The sequence below is a fragment of the Myotis brandtii genome, unplaced genomic scaffold (genome assembly GCF_000412655.1).
Source record: "Myotis brandtii unplaced genomic scaffold, ASM41265v1 scaffold463, whole genome shotgun sequence".
NCBI classification, from domain to species: domain Eukaryota; kingdom Metazoa; phylum Chordata; class Mammalia; order Chiroptera; family Vespertilionidae; genus Myotis; species Myotis brandtii.
The window spans coordinates 2,865,913-2,881,694 of NW_005367694.1; the positions used below are offsets into that span (position 1 = coordinate 2,865,913).

Below are 15,782 nucleotides of genomic sequence, written 5' to 3' on the forward strand. Positions count from 1 at the left end.
CAGGAGGAGGAGCTGGAATGGGGAAGAGGGCGTGTTCCCTGGGTCCTGTAATCCGCTGGCTGGCAGTCACTGTGGGCACCACCCTTGGTCTGGCCCACATGACACTGACCTTTCACGCCTCTCAGGGAATGTGCTTCAGACGTGTCCCCAGGCAATGTGTCGCTCTGGCTGTGTGTCATTGTCCCCCCCTGTTCAATGTTTGCAGAGCAGATGCCCGTGGGAGGATAGTTCCCGGGACACACGTTGTCCCTACTAAAGACGTTCCCCCTCATGCTGGACTTCCATATGGGGCCATAATGGAGGAAAACTTTTTTTTTTTTAAATATATTTTATTGATTTTTTACAGAGAGGAAGGAGAGGGATAGAGAGTTAGAAACATCGATGAGAGAGAAACATCGATCAGCTGCCTCCTGCACACCCCCTACTGGGGATGTGCCCACAACCAAGGTACATGCCCTTGACGGGAATCGAACCTGGAACCCTTCAGTCTGCAGGCCGACGCTCTATCCACTGAGCCAAACCGGTTAGGGCAGGAAAAGTTTTTTTAACCAATAAAAGCAGAGTCCTCTATGCCGACCTCCTTGGCTGTGGGGTCAGTGAGGTGTAGCCAGCCCCCGCGGGGCCATCTTTCTCCCCAGGGAGGGGGCTAAGCCAGCTGCCTCAGCCATGTCTGTTCCCTGCTCACAGGTGAACTGGTGGCCCACTTTCTGACCGCAGACATGGACAGTTTTTCCTACTTGAAGAAGGTCTCCACAGAGGGTCACCTGTACAACGGCTTCAACCTCTTAGCAGCCGACCTGAGGTGAGTCTGCTGGGGGTGGGGTGGGGGTGGCTGCCCACCGAGTGCCCCCACGGGACTGGGACTGGACCCAGCAGGGAGTAGGGTGCCTGCCCCGCTGCTCAGCTTGGGTGCCGTGGCATCTGGGGCAGCCTCTCTTAGTCGGCTTGGTGAGCGTCCTGAGGGTTGAGCCCCGCTCCCAGACCCACTGCCGTGGGGACCTGGGAAGCAGAGCTTCGCAGTGGGGCTCCCTGTGACGGTGTGGGGGCTGTTGGCTCCTGCCATCGGGGAACTGGAGCACGACTGCAGGGCGCTCCCCTAGTACAGGGCATGCCCCCTGCCGACACCCGCCCCTCGGACCCAGGTCCTCTCCCCGTGCCTGTGGCTGAGGAGCCCCTGTTTTGGGACCGTGCCTCACTTGCACTGCTCTCTGGGAGGCAGCGGTGCCCCAGGTTGGAGAAGGAAGGTGCAAGCACAACTGGCAGTGGCCCTGGAGCGCTCGGGGACCCCATGGGGATAGGGCTGTGGCGACTGCCAGGCAGCGAGGGGTCTGCACGATCCGTGACCCCTGTATGACCCTCTCGGCCCTCCTGTTCACAGCACAGAGAAGGGAGATGTCTTCTGCTACTATGGAAACCAGGGGGAGCCCGAACCCATTGTCCTGGCGCCAGGTGAGCCTGCTCTGGTGGGTGGCGACAGCGTGGGGGCTGCTCCTATGGGGACACCGCTGTACTTTTCAGAGACTGGGGCCCGCTCATATTTCTCTCCTGGGACTGCTTTTTGGCTGTTTGTGTACCTTATGGCCTACATCACAGGCTGCCCTCAGCTGAGGCCGCCTCCCCCCAGCGCTGAGCCTGGGACTGCCCTGAGAAAACGGGAAACTAAAAGGCACAAAAGGACAGAGGGTGCCACCCCCTCCCACCCCCAAATTCTATGCATCGGCCCCGAGGCCTTTGTGGAAGCATCTGGAATCCATCTCCGTGATGCCCTCAGTTCTCAGTGCTAGCGACTCTGTGACTAGAGATGCTTGTTTTTTGCTAGATTGTTGTTTGGAAGAAATTCTTTTCACCTACATCCTATTGTTTCATCCCTGAGCCTGCCCTCGCCTGGCCCATGTCACTGTCTTTTTAATAACAGTTTTATTGAGATACTAGTAGGCCTGTGCATGAATTCCTGCGCCAGTAGGTCACTGCCACCCTCCTGTAGTTCTCCATCGCCCTCCTGTAGCTTCCTCCGCCCCCGCCCCCCTTAGCTTGTTGCCCTGCCCTTTCCTGTAGCTCTCTGCGGCCTTTGTAGCCAGTAGGTCGTTGCCACCCTCCTGTAGCTCTCCACCCACTGCACCGCCCTCCTGTAGCTCACCGCCTCCCGCTTGCTTGCTGCCCTGCCCCGTCCTGTAGCTCTCTGCTGCACGTAGCCAGTAGGTCGCTGCCGCCCTCCTTTAGCTCCCCCCGCCTCCCCTCCTCACCCCACTCATAGCTTGCTGCCCTGCCCCCTCCTGTAGCTCTCCACAGCCCGCTTGTACCTCGCTGGCCCACCCTCCTGCTGATCTGTGATCTGGTTGTGATGCGCTTGGTTGTTATGTCTCAGGGCGTAATGGCTAATTAGCATATTCCTCTTATTATATAGGATTATTGACTATATTCCCTATGCTGTACTTTACATCCCCATGACTATTTTGTAACTGCCAATTTGTACAACTTAATCCCTTCACCCTTTTCACTCATCTCCCCAACCACCCTCTGACAACCATCAGTTTATCTGTATCTATGAGTTTTTGTTTTTTAGATTCTACAAATAAGTAATATCACATGGTATTTGTCTTTTTCTGTCTGACTTATTTCACTTAGCATAATACCCTCCAGGTCAATTTGTTGCAAATGGCAAGATTTCACTCTTTTTTTTTTATGGCTGTGTAATATTTCATTGTATATATGTACCATTTCTTTATCTATCTGTCTATTGATGGACTCTTAGGTTGCTTCTACATCTTGGCTATTATTAAGTGACACTGCAATGAACTCAGGGATGCATATAATTTGTGAATTCGTGTTTTTGATTTCTTTGGATAAATAGCCAGAAGTGAAATTGCTGGGTAATTGCTCTTAGTTCTATTTTTAATTTTTTTAGAAACCTCCATACTATTTATTACACCAATTTATAATCTCACAGCAGTGCACAAGGATTCCCTTTTCTCCACATCCTCGCTAACACGTTTGTTGACCTATTGATGATAGCCATTCTGGCCTGTGTTTTGGTGTGATGACATTAACTCATGGGGCCTGCGGTGCAGAACCGCACTGGGGATCGAGCCCGCAACCCAGGCATGTGCCCTTGGCCAGAATTGAACCCGGGACCCTTCCGGTCCGCAGGCTGACTCTTTATCCACTGAGCCAAGCCGGCTAGGACTGTATTTTTATTTTTAAGTTGAAGTTCATTATATATTCTAGCTTCTAGTCCCTTATCAGATATATAATTTAGAAAAATTGTCTACCCTTCTTTGAGTTTTCTTTTTACTTTCTTGTTGATCAAGAAAGTTTTGAAGTGCATCATTATAAATTGATGATGTCCATTTTATATTTTTTCTTTTTTGTTTTTTTTTTGTTGTTGTTGTTGTTTTTTTTTGTGTGCTTTTGGTATCATAGCTAAGAAATCATTGCCTAATCTAAGGTTGTGTAACTTTCCCCCTATACTTTCTTCTAAGAGTTTTATAGTTTTAGCTTTTACATTTAGGTCTTTGGGACATTTTGAATTGATTTTTGTATATGGTGTGAGGTAGGGGTTCCACTCCATTCTCTGCATGTGGCTGCCCAGATGCCCAGCTCTACTGATGAGTGGCCTTTCCCGTCACTCCTGATAGATAAAGCACAGTGATACTCTGGGCTGGTGGTGTGGCTATGGGGGCCTGGCAGAGCCAGGGCTGTCTTCCTTGGAAGTTGCTGAAGTCATACTTAGTCAAGTTCTTGCCTGGAAAGTCTGGTAGCGGGGGGCCTGGCAAAGCCAGGGCTGTCTTCCTTGGAAGTTGCTGAAGTCATGCCATACTTAGTCAAGTTCTTGCCTGGAAAGTCTGGTAGCTGGAGGGGGTGGTGACTGCCTGTCCTCAGTGTATCTTTCAGGACGTATGACTCTGAGCTCCCCTACCCCTGCTACTTGCTGTAGCCTCTCCACCTCAAGGCTATGTCTCTCTCTCTTTTGACATGAGAAACCCCCCTTTTTTTGGTGATGCCTTCTATTAACCACCGAGAACTTGTTCTGAGAAACTTGTGTCAAGACCTTAAGGCTCTCCCAGCCAGGGTCCCTGCCTGCTTGTAGAGGAGGCCCTGTCCGTGCCCACTAGGTGGGGCTGTTGTGATGTGGTGGGTTCTCTACCTGCTGATGTAAGCCAGGACCGATTTGGGGCAGTCACCCTCCTGGCCTCTGGTTGTGATTTTCCGACCCTTGACCTGCTCGGGTGGACCCACACATTGAAGCCTTTTCCTAGCTTAGGGAGGGATGAGAGTGAGATGGGGAGGTGGTTCCCCCTTTCCTTTGCCCAATTGGATTTCAGGTTGTTTATTCCTTATTGTCAAGGCCATTTGGCCTCAGTACCTTGCAGTCTCCTATTGGTGCCCCACCATGTTGAGTTTTCCACCTCTTGCCATGCCGTTGGTTAGGAATACCCATAGAGAAGATGCTGGAGTGTGGGGCAGCCTGGCCTCAGTGCCCCCAGCTGTATCCTGGCACCTTGCCTGGTGCTGGGTAGGTGGGCGGGAGCTTACCCTAAATTCAGACAGTGGGGCCTTTGCACTGGTGGACTGACCCCTCTCTGCAGGGACCTATGGGCTGAGCAATGCGCTGCTGGATACGCCTTGGAGGAAGCTGTGCTTTGGGAAGCGGCTCTTCCTGGAGGCTGTGGAGCGGAGCCAGGCCCTCCCTAAGGAAGTCCTCGTGGCCCAGCTTCTGGACGTGCTCAACAACGAGGAGGCGTGAGTGGGTGGGTCCTGCTGGGGTGAGCAGAGTGTCTCCCCATCACTCTGGCCCTGGGGCAGAGAGGCAGGCAGTCTCTGCTGCCCTGTGAGGCCCGTGGAGGTGACTGGGGCCAGCTCCTCAGCTGAAGGAGAACCTGACGGATATGCTGACACGCTGTCCTCTGCCCCCTCCCACCTGTCCCTGTGGACAGGTAACGTTTCCGATGGGGGCCTTTGAGGATGGGAGATGGGGCAGTCGTGGGCCAGTAGTGTGCTGGGAAGCTCGGTGCTTTCAGAGCTTGATGTGGGCTTGGGTGGTGCTCACAGGAGCTGGAGGCTCCCCTCTGTTTGCACACAGGAGCTGTGGCACAGAGGCCCACCCAGATATTACCTGGGGAAAAGCTGTCTCCGGCCCAACTTCCCTGAGGCACTCCCGCGGTCTCTGCATGGAATGGCATATTTCAGCCATCCCAGTGGGGGTAGGGGTGTGTGTCAAGGTGCTGGCCAAGCTACCTTCCTCCCACGCAGCAACACGGCCCACACATCCCTCCTCTACCCCACTAAGGCCAGGCCAGTGTCCTGCCCAGATGCCCATGGCCTCTACACAGCAACACGGCCCACACTACCCCCCTCAGGCCAGGCCAGTGTCCTGCCCAGATGCCCATGGCCTCTTAGAAGAGCCGCCCACAGCCTGCCCCTCGCTCCTCCCCTACAGCCCCTTTCTGCCCTGACTCACCCTCCCTCTCCTCTCTGAACCATGAACCAGGGCACCGCCTCAGCACAGCCGACCCCTCAGGGAAGCTCTGCCTGGGCCGGCCTGGTCACTGTCCGTCATCCCTGCTGGCCCATGACAGGCCCTGGCTGCTTTTATTGACAGCTGTGGTGGCCAGCAAGCTGCAGGGCTTGAGTGGGCTCCTGTCACGTGGAGAGATGCCCATAGGGCACCTCTTGGCATAAGCAGGAGCATATGTGGCCAGGTGACTGCATCTCTCAGCCTGGCCCCTGCCCGCAGCGCCCCCACTGATGCAGGCCCCACTGAGAGGAGGAGGCAAGCTTGCTCCCGGGGTGGCTTCTGTCCTCCTGCAGAGGACCCTGCACAGCTCTGACCAGACAGACCCCAGGCATTTTCAGGTCCAGCAGAGCCTTCCTAGCACTGAGCTCGTAAGTGCTCATGTCCTCGGAGTCTTGAGTTCTGGATCCTGGGTCCTGGGAAAGCTCCTGGTGGCCCTGGCAGGGGGTGCTGTCCCAGTAACCGCTGTCTGGTCGCCTAGGCCCAGCCACGGAGTCCTAAGTGAAAGTCTTGACCAAGATTTGAGCCTTTGAGCAGAAAAGTGCACAAAATAGACCTTCCAAGGCTGCGGGTGGGCAGCGGGGGTGGGGGTGGGGTGGTGACCCCTCCTTTGTCCTTCCAGGCAGTTGCCAGACCCGGCCATTGAGGACCAGGGCAGGGAGTATGTGCAGCCCATTCTGAGCAAGTATGCGGCTGTGTGCGTGCGCTGCCCAGGCTACGGCACCAGGTATGGCGGGCTGCTGGGTGCCTCGTCTCACCAGGTACCTGGCCTTACCTGAGCTCTGTGGATCCCAGAGCCTCTGCCTTATCTAGAAGTGGATGCCATTTCAGCTCAGGGGGCTGTGGGGTGAGCAGATGCCAGCTCCCAGGGGTGCTGCAGACCAGGCACAAGGCCCCCAAGGCTTCCTTTGCTTCCCAAGAGGGGGTCCTAGGCTGCCCCCTACCCTCTTACACAGCCACAAGGGGGCCAAGATGGCATTGGGCAAATCCCTGTCAGCCTGGAGGTCCCAGTGTCTGGCTCCTCCCTTCACTTGCCTGTGTCCCTGGGCCTGTCATGTTCTTTGCGTGACCAGGGTTGGGATTAGGTCACCTCAGCCTGGGATGTTGCCGTATCCCAGGAAAGGCGAAAATGTCTCAGCCGCGAGATGATAATGTCCAGGGGGGAGAAGCTGTTGGCATGGGTGTCTGCTGCCCTGGCAAATTCCTTTCCTGTCTTCCTCCCACCTGGGTGTGAGCTGGGAGTCCTGGCCTGCCCATGTGGCTCCATCAGAGGGCAGCCCACATGCTGTACTTAGGGATGGCTGGGAGGCACAGAGGAGGGTAGGTTGGGGTGCAGCCAGTGCGTTAGGAGTGCTGCTGCCACGTGCCTGGCCTACCTGGCCTGGAGGTGGAGCACAGCCTCATGTGCAAGCCACATCTGCCTAGGCTCAGCTTGCACCAGGCCCCAGGGGCACCAGCCTTGTGTCAGGCTGGGGACCTGCAGCGACTGTGGTGGATGGACTGTGCCCTTGGGCTACCAAGGACTCGGAAGAGGTGTTCAGGCCGTGACCAGTACTGACTAATGTCAGGATGATGTCACACATATACCTGGTTTTTGGATTCAGGTTGTTTGAGATTGAGTGAGCCAAGCCCCTCCTTTCCCCGCAGGTGGGAGAGGTTGGGTTATTGCTGCCTCCGTGCACATAAGGAGGTGGTTCTCCCAGGAGGATGTGTGCCAACCTTGCTGCGGTGACATGGCTGAGGCTCTGCTGATGCTGAGGGCATCCGGCAGGGGAATGGACATGTGAAGTCCTGGCGACCAGCAGGCCCCTCTGAGTCTTCTATCCTTCAGGAAATGACCGTTTCAAGCCCTCTGGCTGGGGGAACGGATGGTGTGAATGCCGGCACTGATGCTCCCAGGCCCCGGGAGGGTTGCACACCTGAATGGCAGTCTTTCTGGCTGGGCGGTTTTCTCCTTGTCAGGGGCATATTTCCCTCAAGCCCTCCGCCATCATAGGCTTATTTTTTTTAAAAAATATATTTTATTGATATTTTACAGAGAGGAAGGGAGAGGAATAGAGAGTTAGAAACATTGATGAGAGAGAAACATCGATCAGCTGCCTCCTGCACACCCCCTACTGGGGATGTGCCCGCAATCAAGGTACATGCCCTTGACCGGAATCGAACCTGGGACCCTTCAGTCCGCAGGCCGACGCTCTGTCCACTGAGCCAAACCAGTTAGGGCAATAGGCTTATTTTTTTACTAAACCATGTGCTCGTGTGAACTTGGTGTGTGAGGCAGAATGCCAGGTCTACTCCTGGCATGTCTGGTTGCATGGCCACTGGGTCCCACCTTGACTGTGGGGAGGGCCAGGCAGGAGGACAGGTGCGTTGAGCATTTGGAACAGGGTAGTGGGGGAGGCGAGGGAGGGCACAGAGGAGTTTTCTAGGTGAAGAAGGCCTGGTCCCCAACTAGTTGACAGGTTGACCGCTTGGAAGAGCTGAGTGTGGCCGAATGTCCGTAGTTGTGCTGGGCCGTTGCTGGAGAGCCCAGGGCTCGCCCTGGTGAGAGTGGTGGGTGGTTGGAACTTGTACCACAGAGGGTGGGCAGGGAAGGCTGGGGGTGTGTCAGAGTGGAGGCAACAGGAATCATCAAGCTTCATCCTGGGGGGCCAGCCAGGGAGCTCTAGGCCCCACCAGGCTCAGTGCCCAGCTACCCCAGAGGGTCCCTCTACAGTGGGGCCTTGACTTACGAGTGTCCCGACTAACGAGTTTTTCGAGATATGAGCCGTCTCTCAGCCGATTTTTTGCTTTGAGTTGCGAGCTAAAATTCGGGTTACGAGCCAGCTTCAGGTACCCCACCGGTAGTTGGCGCAGCGAACGTCACAGTGAACGCCACAACATCAGCCCAGCATCACGTGTCTCACTCGTTCATTGTTGATTTGACATACGAGTAATTTGAGTTATGAGCTCCGTCACGGAACAAATTAAACTCGTAAGTCAAGGCCCCACTGTGCTTCCCAGGGCTGCTGCTCATTTGTGACCTGCCTCTAGCCATGCTGAGTGCCTAGCACAGGCCCCAGGTGTGGTGGACTTGCCCCTTCTGCCTCAGATCTGACCCCAGTTGGGGCGCTGACAGGTGGGCCGGAGCCGAGGGCAGCGGGCTGAATGTGGGCCCTGTGCTCTCTTTCAGAACCAACACGGTCATCCTCGTGGACGTGGATGGGCATGTGACCTTCACAGAGCGCAGCATGGTAGACAAAGACCCTTCCCGCTGGGAGACCAGGACCCACGAGTTTAGGCTGCAGAGCTAAGACCTCCCCCTGAGCGCAGCCAGCAGGCTCCTGTAAGGCCCTGCCTTGAGGACTGGATGGGAACCTTCCACAGCACAGGCACTGCCTGTGTGTGACTTGGCCAGCATCCCTCAGCACCAGGGCCCTCTGATTTGTGTGTGATCTGTCTGTGTCCCAGTATCCAGCTCGAAGTCCATCCTTATGCCAGTGGGAGTGGCAAGTCCCACACAAGCCAGGTCAGGGGCAGGGCCAGGTGCATTCACACATGCACGGCACACCTGGCCCTGCCCCCTCCCCGTGCATAGAGACACCCACGCAAGGCACATGCTTACATACATGCCTACAGGTGTACAGGCACACATGTACACCCATGGGGCACACACACACAGGCACAGGCAATAGATGTGTGCACACTTGCTGGAACACACACACGCTCCCAGGCATACACACACATGCGCTTGTGCCAGACAGGCAGAGGTGTGCCTCTCACACCCACACTCACTTCTGGCCAGTGGGTCTTTGGCTTTGATCAAAAACAACAGGAGTAGACCTTTGTCTAGAAGTGTCCCCTTCTCTCCTGGACATGGTCCAGTTCCTGACAACCAGACCTGCTCTTGGAGGACAGACAGGCCACATTTGAAATGAGGAATGAGGAAGAACCAAGGAAAACCTTCTCTCATAACGGAAGCACAGTCTGGTTGGTGGATCCAGTGGTCCCGTGTGCATGGGACTATCCCGTGACTGGAGTCCTGCGTGTGCTGGGCACCCAGAAGCCTGTCAGGCCCTCCCTGCCCACTGGTCGTGGGTTCTGGGCAGGTCCATCTCGGCGAGGGGACACAGCCAGCCCCTGCCCATCCCTCCTCTTTAGGCGAATCACACTTCACAGGAATCTGTACTTGAATGTGAGACGTTGACAATAAAACGCTGAGGCTATGGTGAGTCCATCCATTCCATGTGCTTAACTTGTGTGACGGGGACAAATGGAGCTGTTGTATGCGCGGGGTTGGTGGCTGCTCTCCGGCCTGCAGGAGCTCCTGCGGCACAGGTGATAGTACTGGGCTCTTTCCACTTTCTCCTTTGCGCACGGTCTCCTGAGCACTATGCGAGTTCTTGGGCTGATGCCCGGGTGCGGGAGAGCCTGTGTATATGGGATATAGTAGGTGCCAATGACAGGGCCTCCTGAGCTAGGCTGAGGAGCCAGGGATTTATCCAGGTTCAGTGGGGAGCCCCCGAGGACCCCCTGAGGGAGCAGTGTGGTCAGACCTGCACTTGGTGTGGACTGTGGAGTGGGTTTCAAGGTAAGAGGGTAATGGAGTCTGTCTCAATCCCAGGACCAGTGTTGGGGGCAAGCACTCGGGAGTTTCTATCCCCATCTGGGGCCAAGTATAAGGGGGTCCCACATGTCCAATGCCAGGACCCAGGCTTCCCTGTGCCTCTGTAGCCGACCCCCAACTTGGCCTTCGCAGAGAAATGAGAGCTTATGGGGTGTGGACATGCATCAGGCCCGACTTGGCTGCCCATCCCTTCCTCCTCAGCCCTCAGGGGTCTGATACCCTCCCTGGCTCACTGTGAACTCAGAAGAACAGCGCTTGAGCAGAGCCAGGCTTGGAGGGGGCTTGCATAGGTGACACAGCCCATGTCCCAAGCCCCTGAAGGTCTGGCTGAGCCAGATGAGCCAGACTTCCAGCTCAGGCACTGCTAGTGCCAACACCCTTTATCTGCCTCAGCGGGCTGCCCCACAGCGTGGACCAGTGCCCCACCAGTATCCACCCTAGCCAGGCATGTCCACCCTCGTAGGGCACCACTGGGCTGGGGGCAGAGCCACTGAAGAGCCTCCAAAGGTATTCACCTCTGTCCCAGGGGTGGGCATCAAGGGAAAACTTCCCCACCTGTGTTATGGCCCCCTCTGTGTCTAGCCTGCCCAGGGCTCCCCAATAGCCTGGGTCCCCCAAGGAACAGGCAGCTCAAGGTGTTTGGGATTGTTAGGGGTTGAATTTTGTGCCCCCTAAAAGATATGCTGTAATTTTAACCCCAGGACCTCAGAATGGGACCGTATTAGAGGTAATCAAGATAAAGTGAGGCCATTAAGGTGGGCCCTAAGCAAATATGACTGATGTCCTTAAAAAAAAGGGAAAATTTGGACATGCACACAGGAGAACGCCCTATGAAGACGATGACTATGCTGCCTCAGACCAAGAAATTACCAGAAGCTGGGAGAAAAGCCTGGAACAGATCTTTCCCAGCACCATTAGAGGGTGCATGGCCCTGCTGTCACCTTGATCTTAGACTTCAGGCCTTCAGAACTGTTGTTGAAGCCACTCATTTGTGGTACTTGGTTATGGCAGTCCTAGCAAAATGATATAATTGTGACCTTCACTTGACAGATGAGAAAACCAAGGCTTAGATATGCACTATAACAGCCCCTCAGTCCCCAGAGCACATGGGAGACAGAGCCCTGAGGCTAGGAAAGAGCATGAAGAGGACAAGATGTGTGCCTGGCCCTCTAGGCCCACAGTGTCCTCCCACTCTGGCCTCATCCTGCTGTTGGCACCCCTCCCACCTTCACCTCACTTAAGCCCCTGCCACTGCTATGGCCACATTTTCTGCACAGCTCCTGCCCCAGGGCCTTTGCACTCATTGTCCCCTCTGCCTAAATAACTCCTCTTCCAAATATCCCAACTGCACTCTCCATCACATTCTGCAGACTGTTGCTAAAGTGATTTTTGGAGGGGCATCCCATCTAAATTTGCCATTTTCTCTGCCTGGCTCCCTGCTCTTTATATCAGTTAGCACTGTCTGACATACTATGTATTTTGATTGTTTATGTGGCCCGCGGGCCACATGCAAATACAAATATTGTATTTGTTCCCGTTTTGTTTTTTTACCTCAAAATAAGATATGTGCAGTGTGCACAGGAATTTGTTCATAGTTTTTTTTTTAAACTATAGTCCGGCCCTCCAACGGTCTGAGGGACAGTGAACTGGCCCCCTGTTTAAAAAGTTTGAGGACCCCTGGTTTATGTGTTTCCCTGTCAGGAGAGCTCCAGGAAGTTAGGACATTTCCTCTTCTGCCTACTGCTATATCCTGATGCCTTGAATCAAGGATATAGTGCTGATGTTGCTCAAGCCTCCATTTATTTAGTGCCTTTTAGTGAGGCCCCTATACTGTTAGAAGGGCACCAGGACCATAGGAGTCTGATGCCTTCTAGAAGCACTTTTGGCATAGCATCCAGGAAGTCCTGAGACTGATGCTGGCATGGCTTAGCCAGTCTTCTCTGCTTCCCACCGGATGCATTTGGTCCCTGAGTTCCCCAACATGGGTCTTCTTCTCCTGGGTGAATGGGGAATTCATCCATCCCTTTCTCAGATGCCCTTTTCCCCAGATGAGCTTCTCCTACTCTCTGGCTCCACAACAGCCAAGTTGAGATGTGCTGGCGTGGAGGCCAGAGGTGTGGAGCTGACTGATGCAGAGGCAAGTCTATGAGGAGGCACGACCAGCTCAGGAATGCAGCCTGACCTTAAGTTTTGTCCTGGCAGGTCTGCAGAGACTGCCCATGACACCCCATCTTTTGACAATTTTTGTCAACCGATGGTCATTGGTGCTAATTCAATGCCAACAGGAATTCCCAATTTGGGGTGTGGTGACAAGGAAACTTTATTCAGTGCAAAACAGCTAAATTGTAATAGCAGTGTGGCTGGGAAAACAGCACAGCTGTAGAACAGCCCTGGGGCCAGGCCCCTCTCCAACTAGACAGCTCTGCTCTGTCCTGCAAGATGCTCTGCTGTGGCCTGCAAGACATCTCCAGTGTTTCTGCTCAGCCAGGGAAAGTCTTCAGTCTTTGATGAAAAGGGAAAGTGTGTTCTCTGAGCCAGAAGGGAGTTGGCTTTTAAGGACAGAAGTCCCTGCTCCTGGTCCCTGATTGGTCTGTCCTCATGCAAGGACTCTCTAAACCAGTGGTTCTCAAACTTCCTAATGCCTCGACCCTTTAATACCTCATGTTGTGGTGACTCCCAATTTCATTGTTACAAATTGAACATAATTAAAGCATAGTGATTAATCACAAAAACACTATGTAATTATATATGTGTTTCCCGATGGTCTTAGGCAAACCGCAAAGGGGTTGCGACCCACAGGTTGAGAACCGCTGTTCTAAACCTTGCAGTTTGGTTGGTCCAAAAGACAGTCCTGATTGGTTAGAATAGAGCAACTGTGATTGGTTGAAACTGCACAGCCTCAGCCCTATTGGTTGAAATAGGATTCTCAGAGCTCCTTCATAAAGCCTGGCTAAGATGGCAAAAACATAGTGCAGGAAGGGAGTTCAGTGGTCGCTTCTCTGTGAAGTGCAGATTGTGTGACAGGCTCATGTGCAGAAATGGCTGCTAGACTGTTTTTTAAAATTTGAGCTCAGTTAGCTACCAGGAGCCCTTCTTAGTAGTTATCTTTTTTTTCCCTCAGGGTTCACAATTTAGATGTGTTTACATTTGCTGGTGACCATGATCACTTGGTTAAGGTGCCAGCAGATGGCATCATCCAGGCTCTTCAGCAGAAACCTGGGTGGCCAGGCTAAAGTGCAAACAAGCCCAGAGGGAAGTTGACCACCCCAGCTTGGGCTGGAGTTCCAGATTCCAGGCTTCAATCTTTGTGACTCTGAGACTGGAGCCAGGTGGGGATTGTGGGGGAGGGCTGGTGGTGAGGGTCCTTGTCCATCATCCAGATGGTAGAGATAGCTAAGGCTGAATGGTGGTGTAGCAAGGGTCCCATGGGCCCTGATGGCACTGGGCCAAGGTCAGCAGCTGACCAAATCCAGGAACCAGAACCTCATGAGGCTCAATGCCCACTGTGAGGTGCCTGGTGCTGGCAGCTAGGTGGATGGAAGGGGGCAGGAAGGGAAGAATGGGACTGTGTAGGCTTCCAGTTTCCTCACCTGCAATATTCTCTCTCCCCGCTTTTATTAACCTTTCCATTGAAGGAATTTCAATTTGCTACAAACTTCAAAAAAATAGAACTATGGACGTATGAAAAAAAGGCCACATGTTAACCTGACTAGTTCAGGGAAGGCCTGCATGGCGGTTTTGCAAATTCCAAGACCAAAAGTAACCACAAAGGATGGTCTGAAATTAAAAATTTAATTAAAAGCAGTTGATAGGAGGTAGTCATTTCCTAGGCCAGTATTTTCCCTGACAAAGATCAACTTCTGATCTTTACTGAGCCTATTGTCTTTCTGCATCTAAGATAACATACCTGTGAAGTGTCTGGATAACCAAAAATGGCACCAAGGGAGACCACAAATTCCCTCATTGTTATTGTTATCATGTTAATTGTTGACTGTTAAGTATTCTGTACCCACCTATGTAATAGAAGCATGTGTCCATCCTTTCACTTTTTATCCAATCTCAGAGGTTTCCCCACTTTGCTTTCTCCCACCTCCCTAATTTAGCACCAATGGATTTCAAGTAACTCACTTATGGCTCCTCTTTTGATGGTAGTTTATAAAAACAAGGTAAAAACCAGCCATTCTCCAGAGCATTATCCCAATACATTGAGGTTTTGCTTCCTGGCAATTGTCAACAGTTTGGCTCAGATTACTCACAAAAATTCTTTACAGGTTTGAATGTGTGTGTTTTTGTATGTTAACAGAACAAAGAATTCCAATATCATTCATCCACTTCCCCCAAATGTTAACACCTTACCTAACTACAATAAAATGATTACAACCAGGAAAGTAGCATTGTTAAATACTATTAACTTATCTACAGACTTCATTTGAATTTTACCAATTGCCCCACTAATATCCCTTTCCTAAGCCAGCTTCCAATCTCTGATCCAGATCCCACATCGCAATTTGTTGTGTCTCCTTTAATCAAAGATGGCTCCTTAGTCTGTCTTTGACTTCCATGATCTTGACACTTTAGAAAAGTACCAGCCAGTTTTTTGGTAGAATGTCTCTCAGTTGGGTTTGTCTGATTTTTCTTCATGATGACATTCAGGGTTAGCCTTTTGGGCAGAAATACCAAGTGATACGTGCCCTCAGGAGGCACACAATTTTTCCCTTTTCTGGTGCTTCTTTCCCCCTTCAGTTTTATTTGGGTATAATTAACATACAAGCAACACATTCTTACAGTGTATAACTTGATAAGTTTGGATGTGTATACGTTTGCTGGTGACTTTGATCACTTTGTTAAGGTGGTGTCTCTCAGGTTTTTTCCACTGCAATTGGGGAAGAAACCGCACATCTGTAAAACACACCCCACCACCAGTTTCTCATACTTTTTCCCACCTTTAAAAAAAAAATATATATATATATATATAAAATTGATTTTTTTACAGAGAGGAAGGGAGAGGAATAGAGTTAGAAACATCGATGAGAAACATCAATCAGCTGCCTCCGGCACGCCCCCTACTGGGGATCGGCCCGCAACCAAGGACATGCTCTCACCGGAATCGAACCCGGGACCTTTCAGTCCATGGCCCGGCGCTCTATCCACTGAGCCAAACCAGTCAAGGCTTGCCCCCCTTTTTTTTTTTTTCTTTTTTAGCATCCATGAATTTTGTCTGAAGCAGTTAAAGTGCTGTCTGCCAAGTGGGATACTTTCCATCATTCCTTCACCATTTATTTACCGGCACTCTGGTCTAACTAAGGAATAACGGTCCTTTCATTCCCTATATCCTCACTTTCTTGAGGCTCCTGACACAGTATTGGCAAATGGAAAACTGCCAGACAATTGAGGATACTTGTCCTTTTACCCCTAATGATTATATTTAATTATTTTAATTGGAAAAATTTCTGTGTGGACACTCTCGTCCGCACTGTCTAGACTGGAGACGGACGGGGAGCCCTCAGACCACCCGAGCGCCCTCAACTCCCGGCATTCCCGAGCTCCGGATTCCCGGCATTCCCCGTAAGCCTCCCACTACCCCCCATTCCCGGCGTTCCCAGCGCTCCTCTGTTCCCGGCATTCCCTGCGCGCCCCGTTCCCGGCGCTCCTCGCGGCGATCGC

At 52.6% G+C, this 15,782-nt stretch overlaps 1 protein-coding gene across 4 annotated transcripts in view; it reads left to right on the top strand.

Annotated features, from left to right (window-relative positions):
- TANGO2 (transport and golgi organization 2 homolog) overlaps positions 1-9,732 on the top strand; it is a 24,008-nt gene extending 14,276 nt beyond the window's left edge. For 3 of the 4 annotated variants that reach the window (XM_014547140.1, XM_014547139.1, XM_005875541.2), the window contains exons 5-9: positions 688-802; positions 1,379-1,449; positions 4,587-4,740; positions 6,135-6,239; positions 8,685-9,732. In XM_014547140.1, the coding sequence (XP_014402626.1) occupies positions 688-802; positions 1,379-1,449; positions 4,587-4,740; positions 6,135-6,239; positions 8,685-8,805 (566 nt within the window). In that variant the 3' untranslated portion in view covers positions 8,806-9,732. The remainder of the gene's footprint in view (positions 1-687; positions 803-1,378; positions 1,450-4,586; positions 4,741-6,134; positions 6,240-8,684) is intronic. The other variant, XM_014547141.1, reaches the window with a different exon arrangement.
- Positions 9,733-15,782: the final 6,050 nt, after the last annotated feature.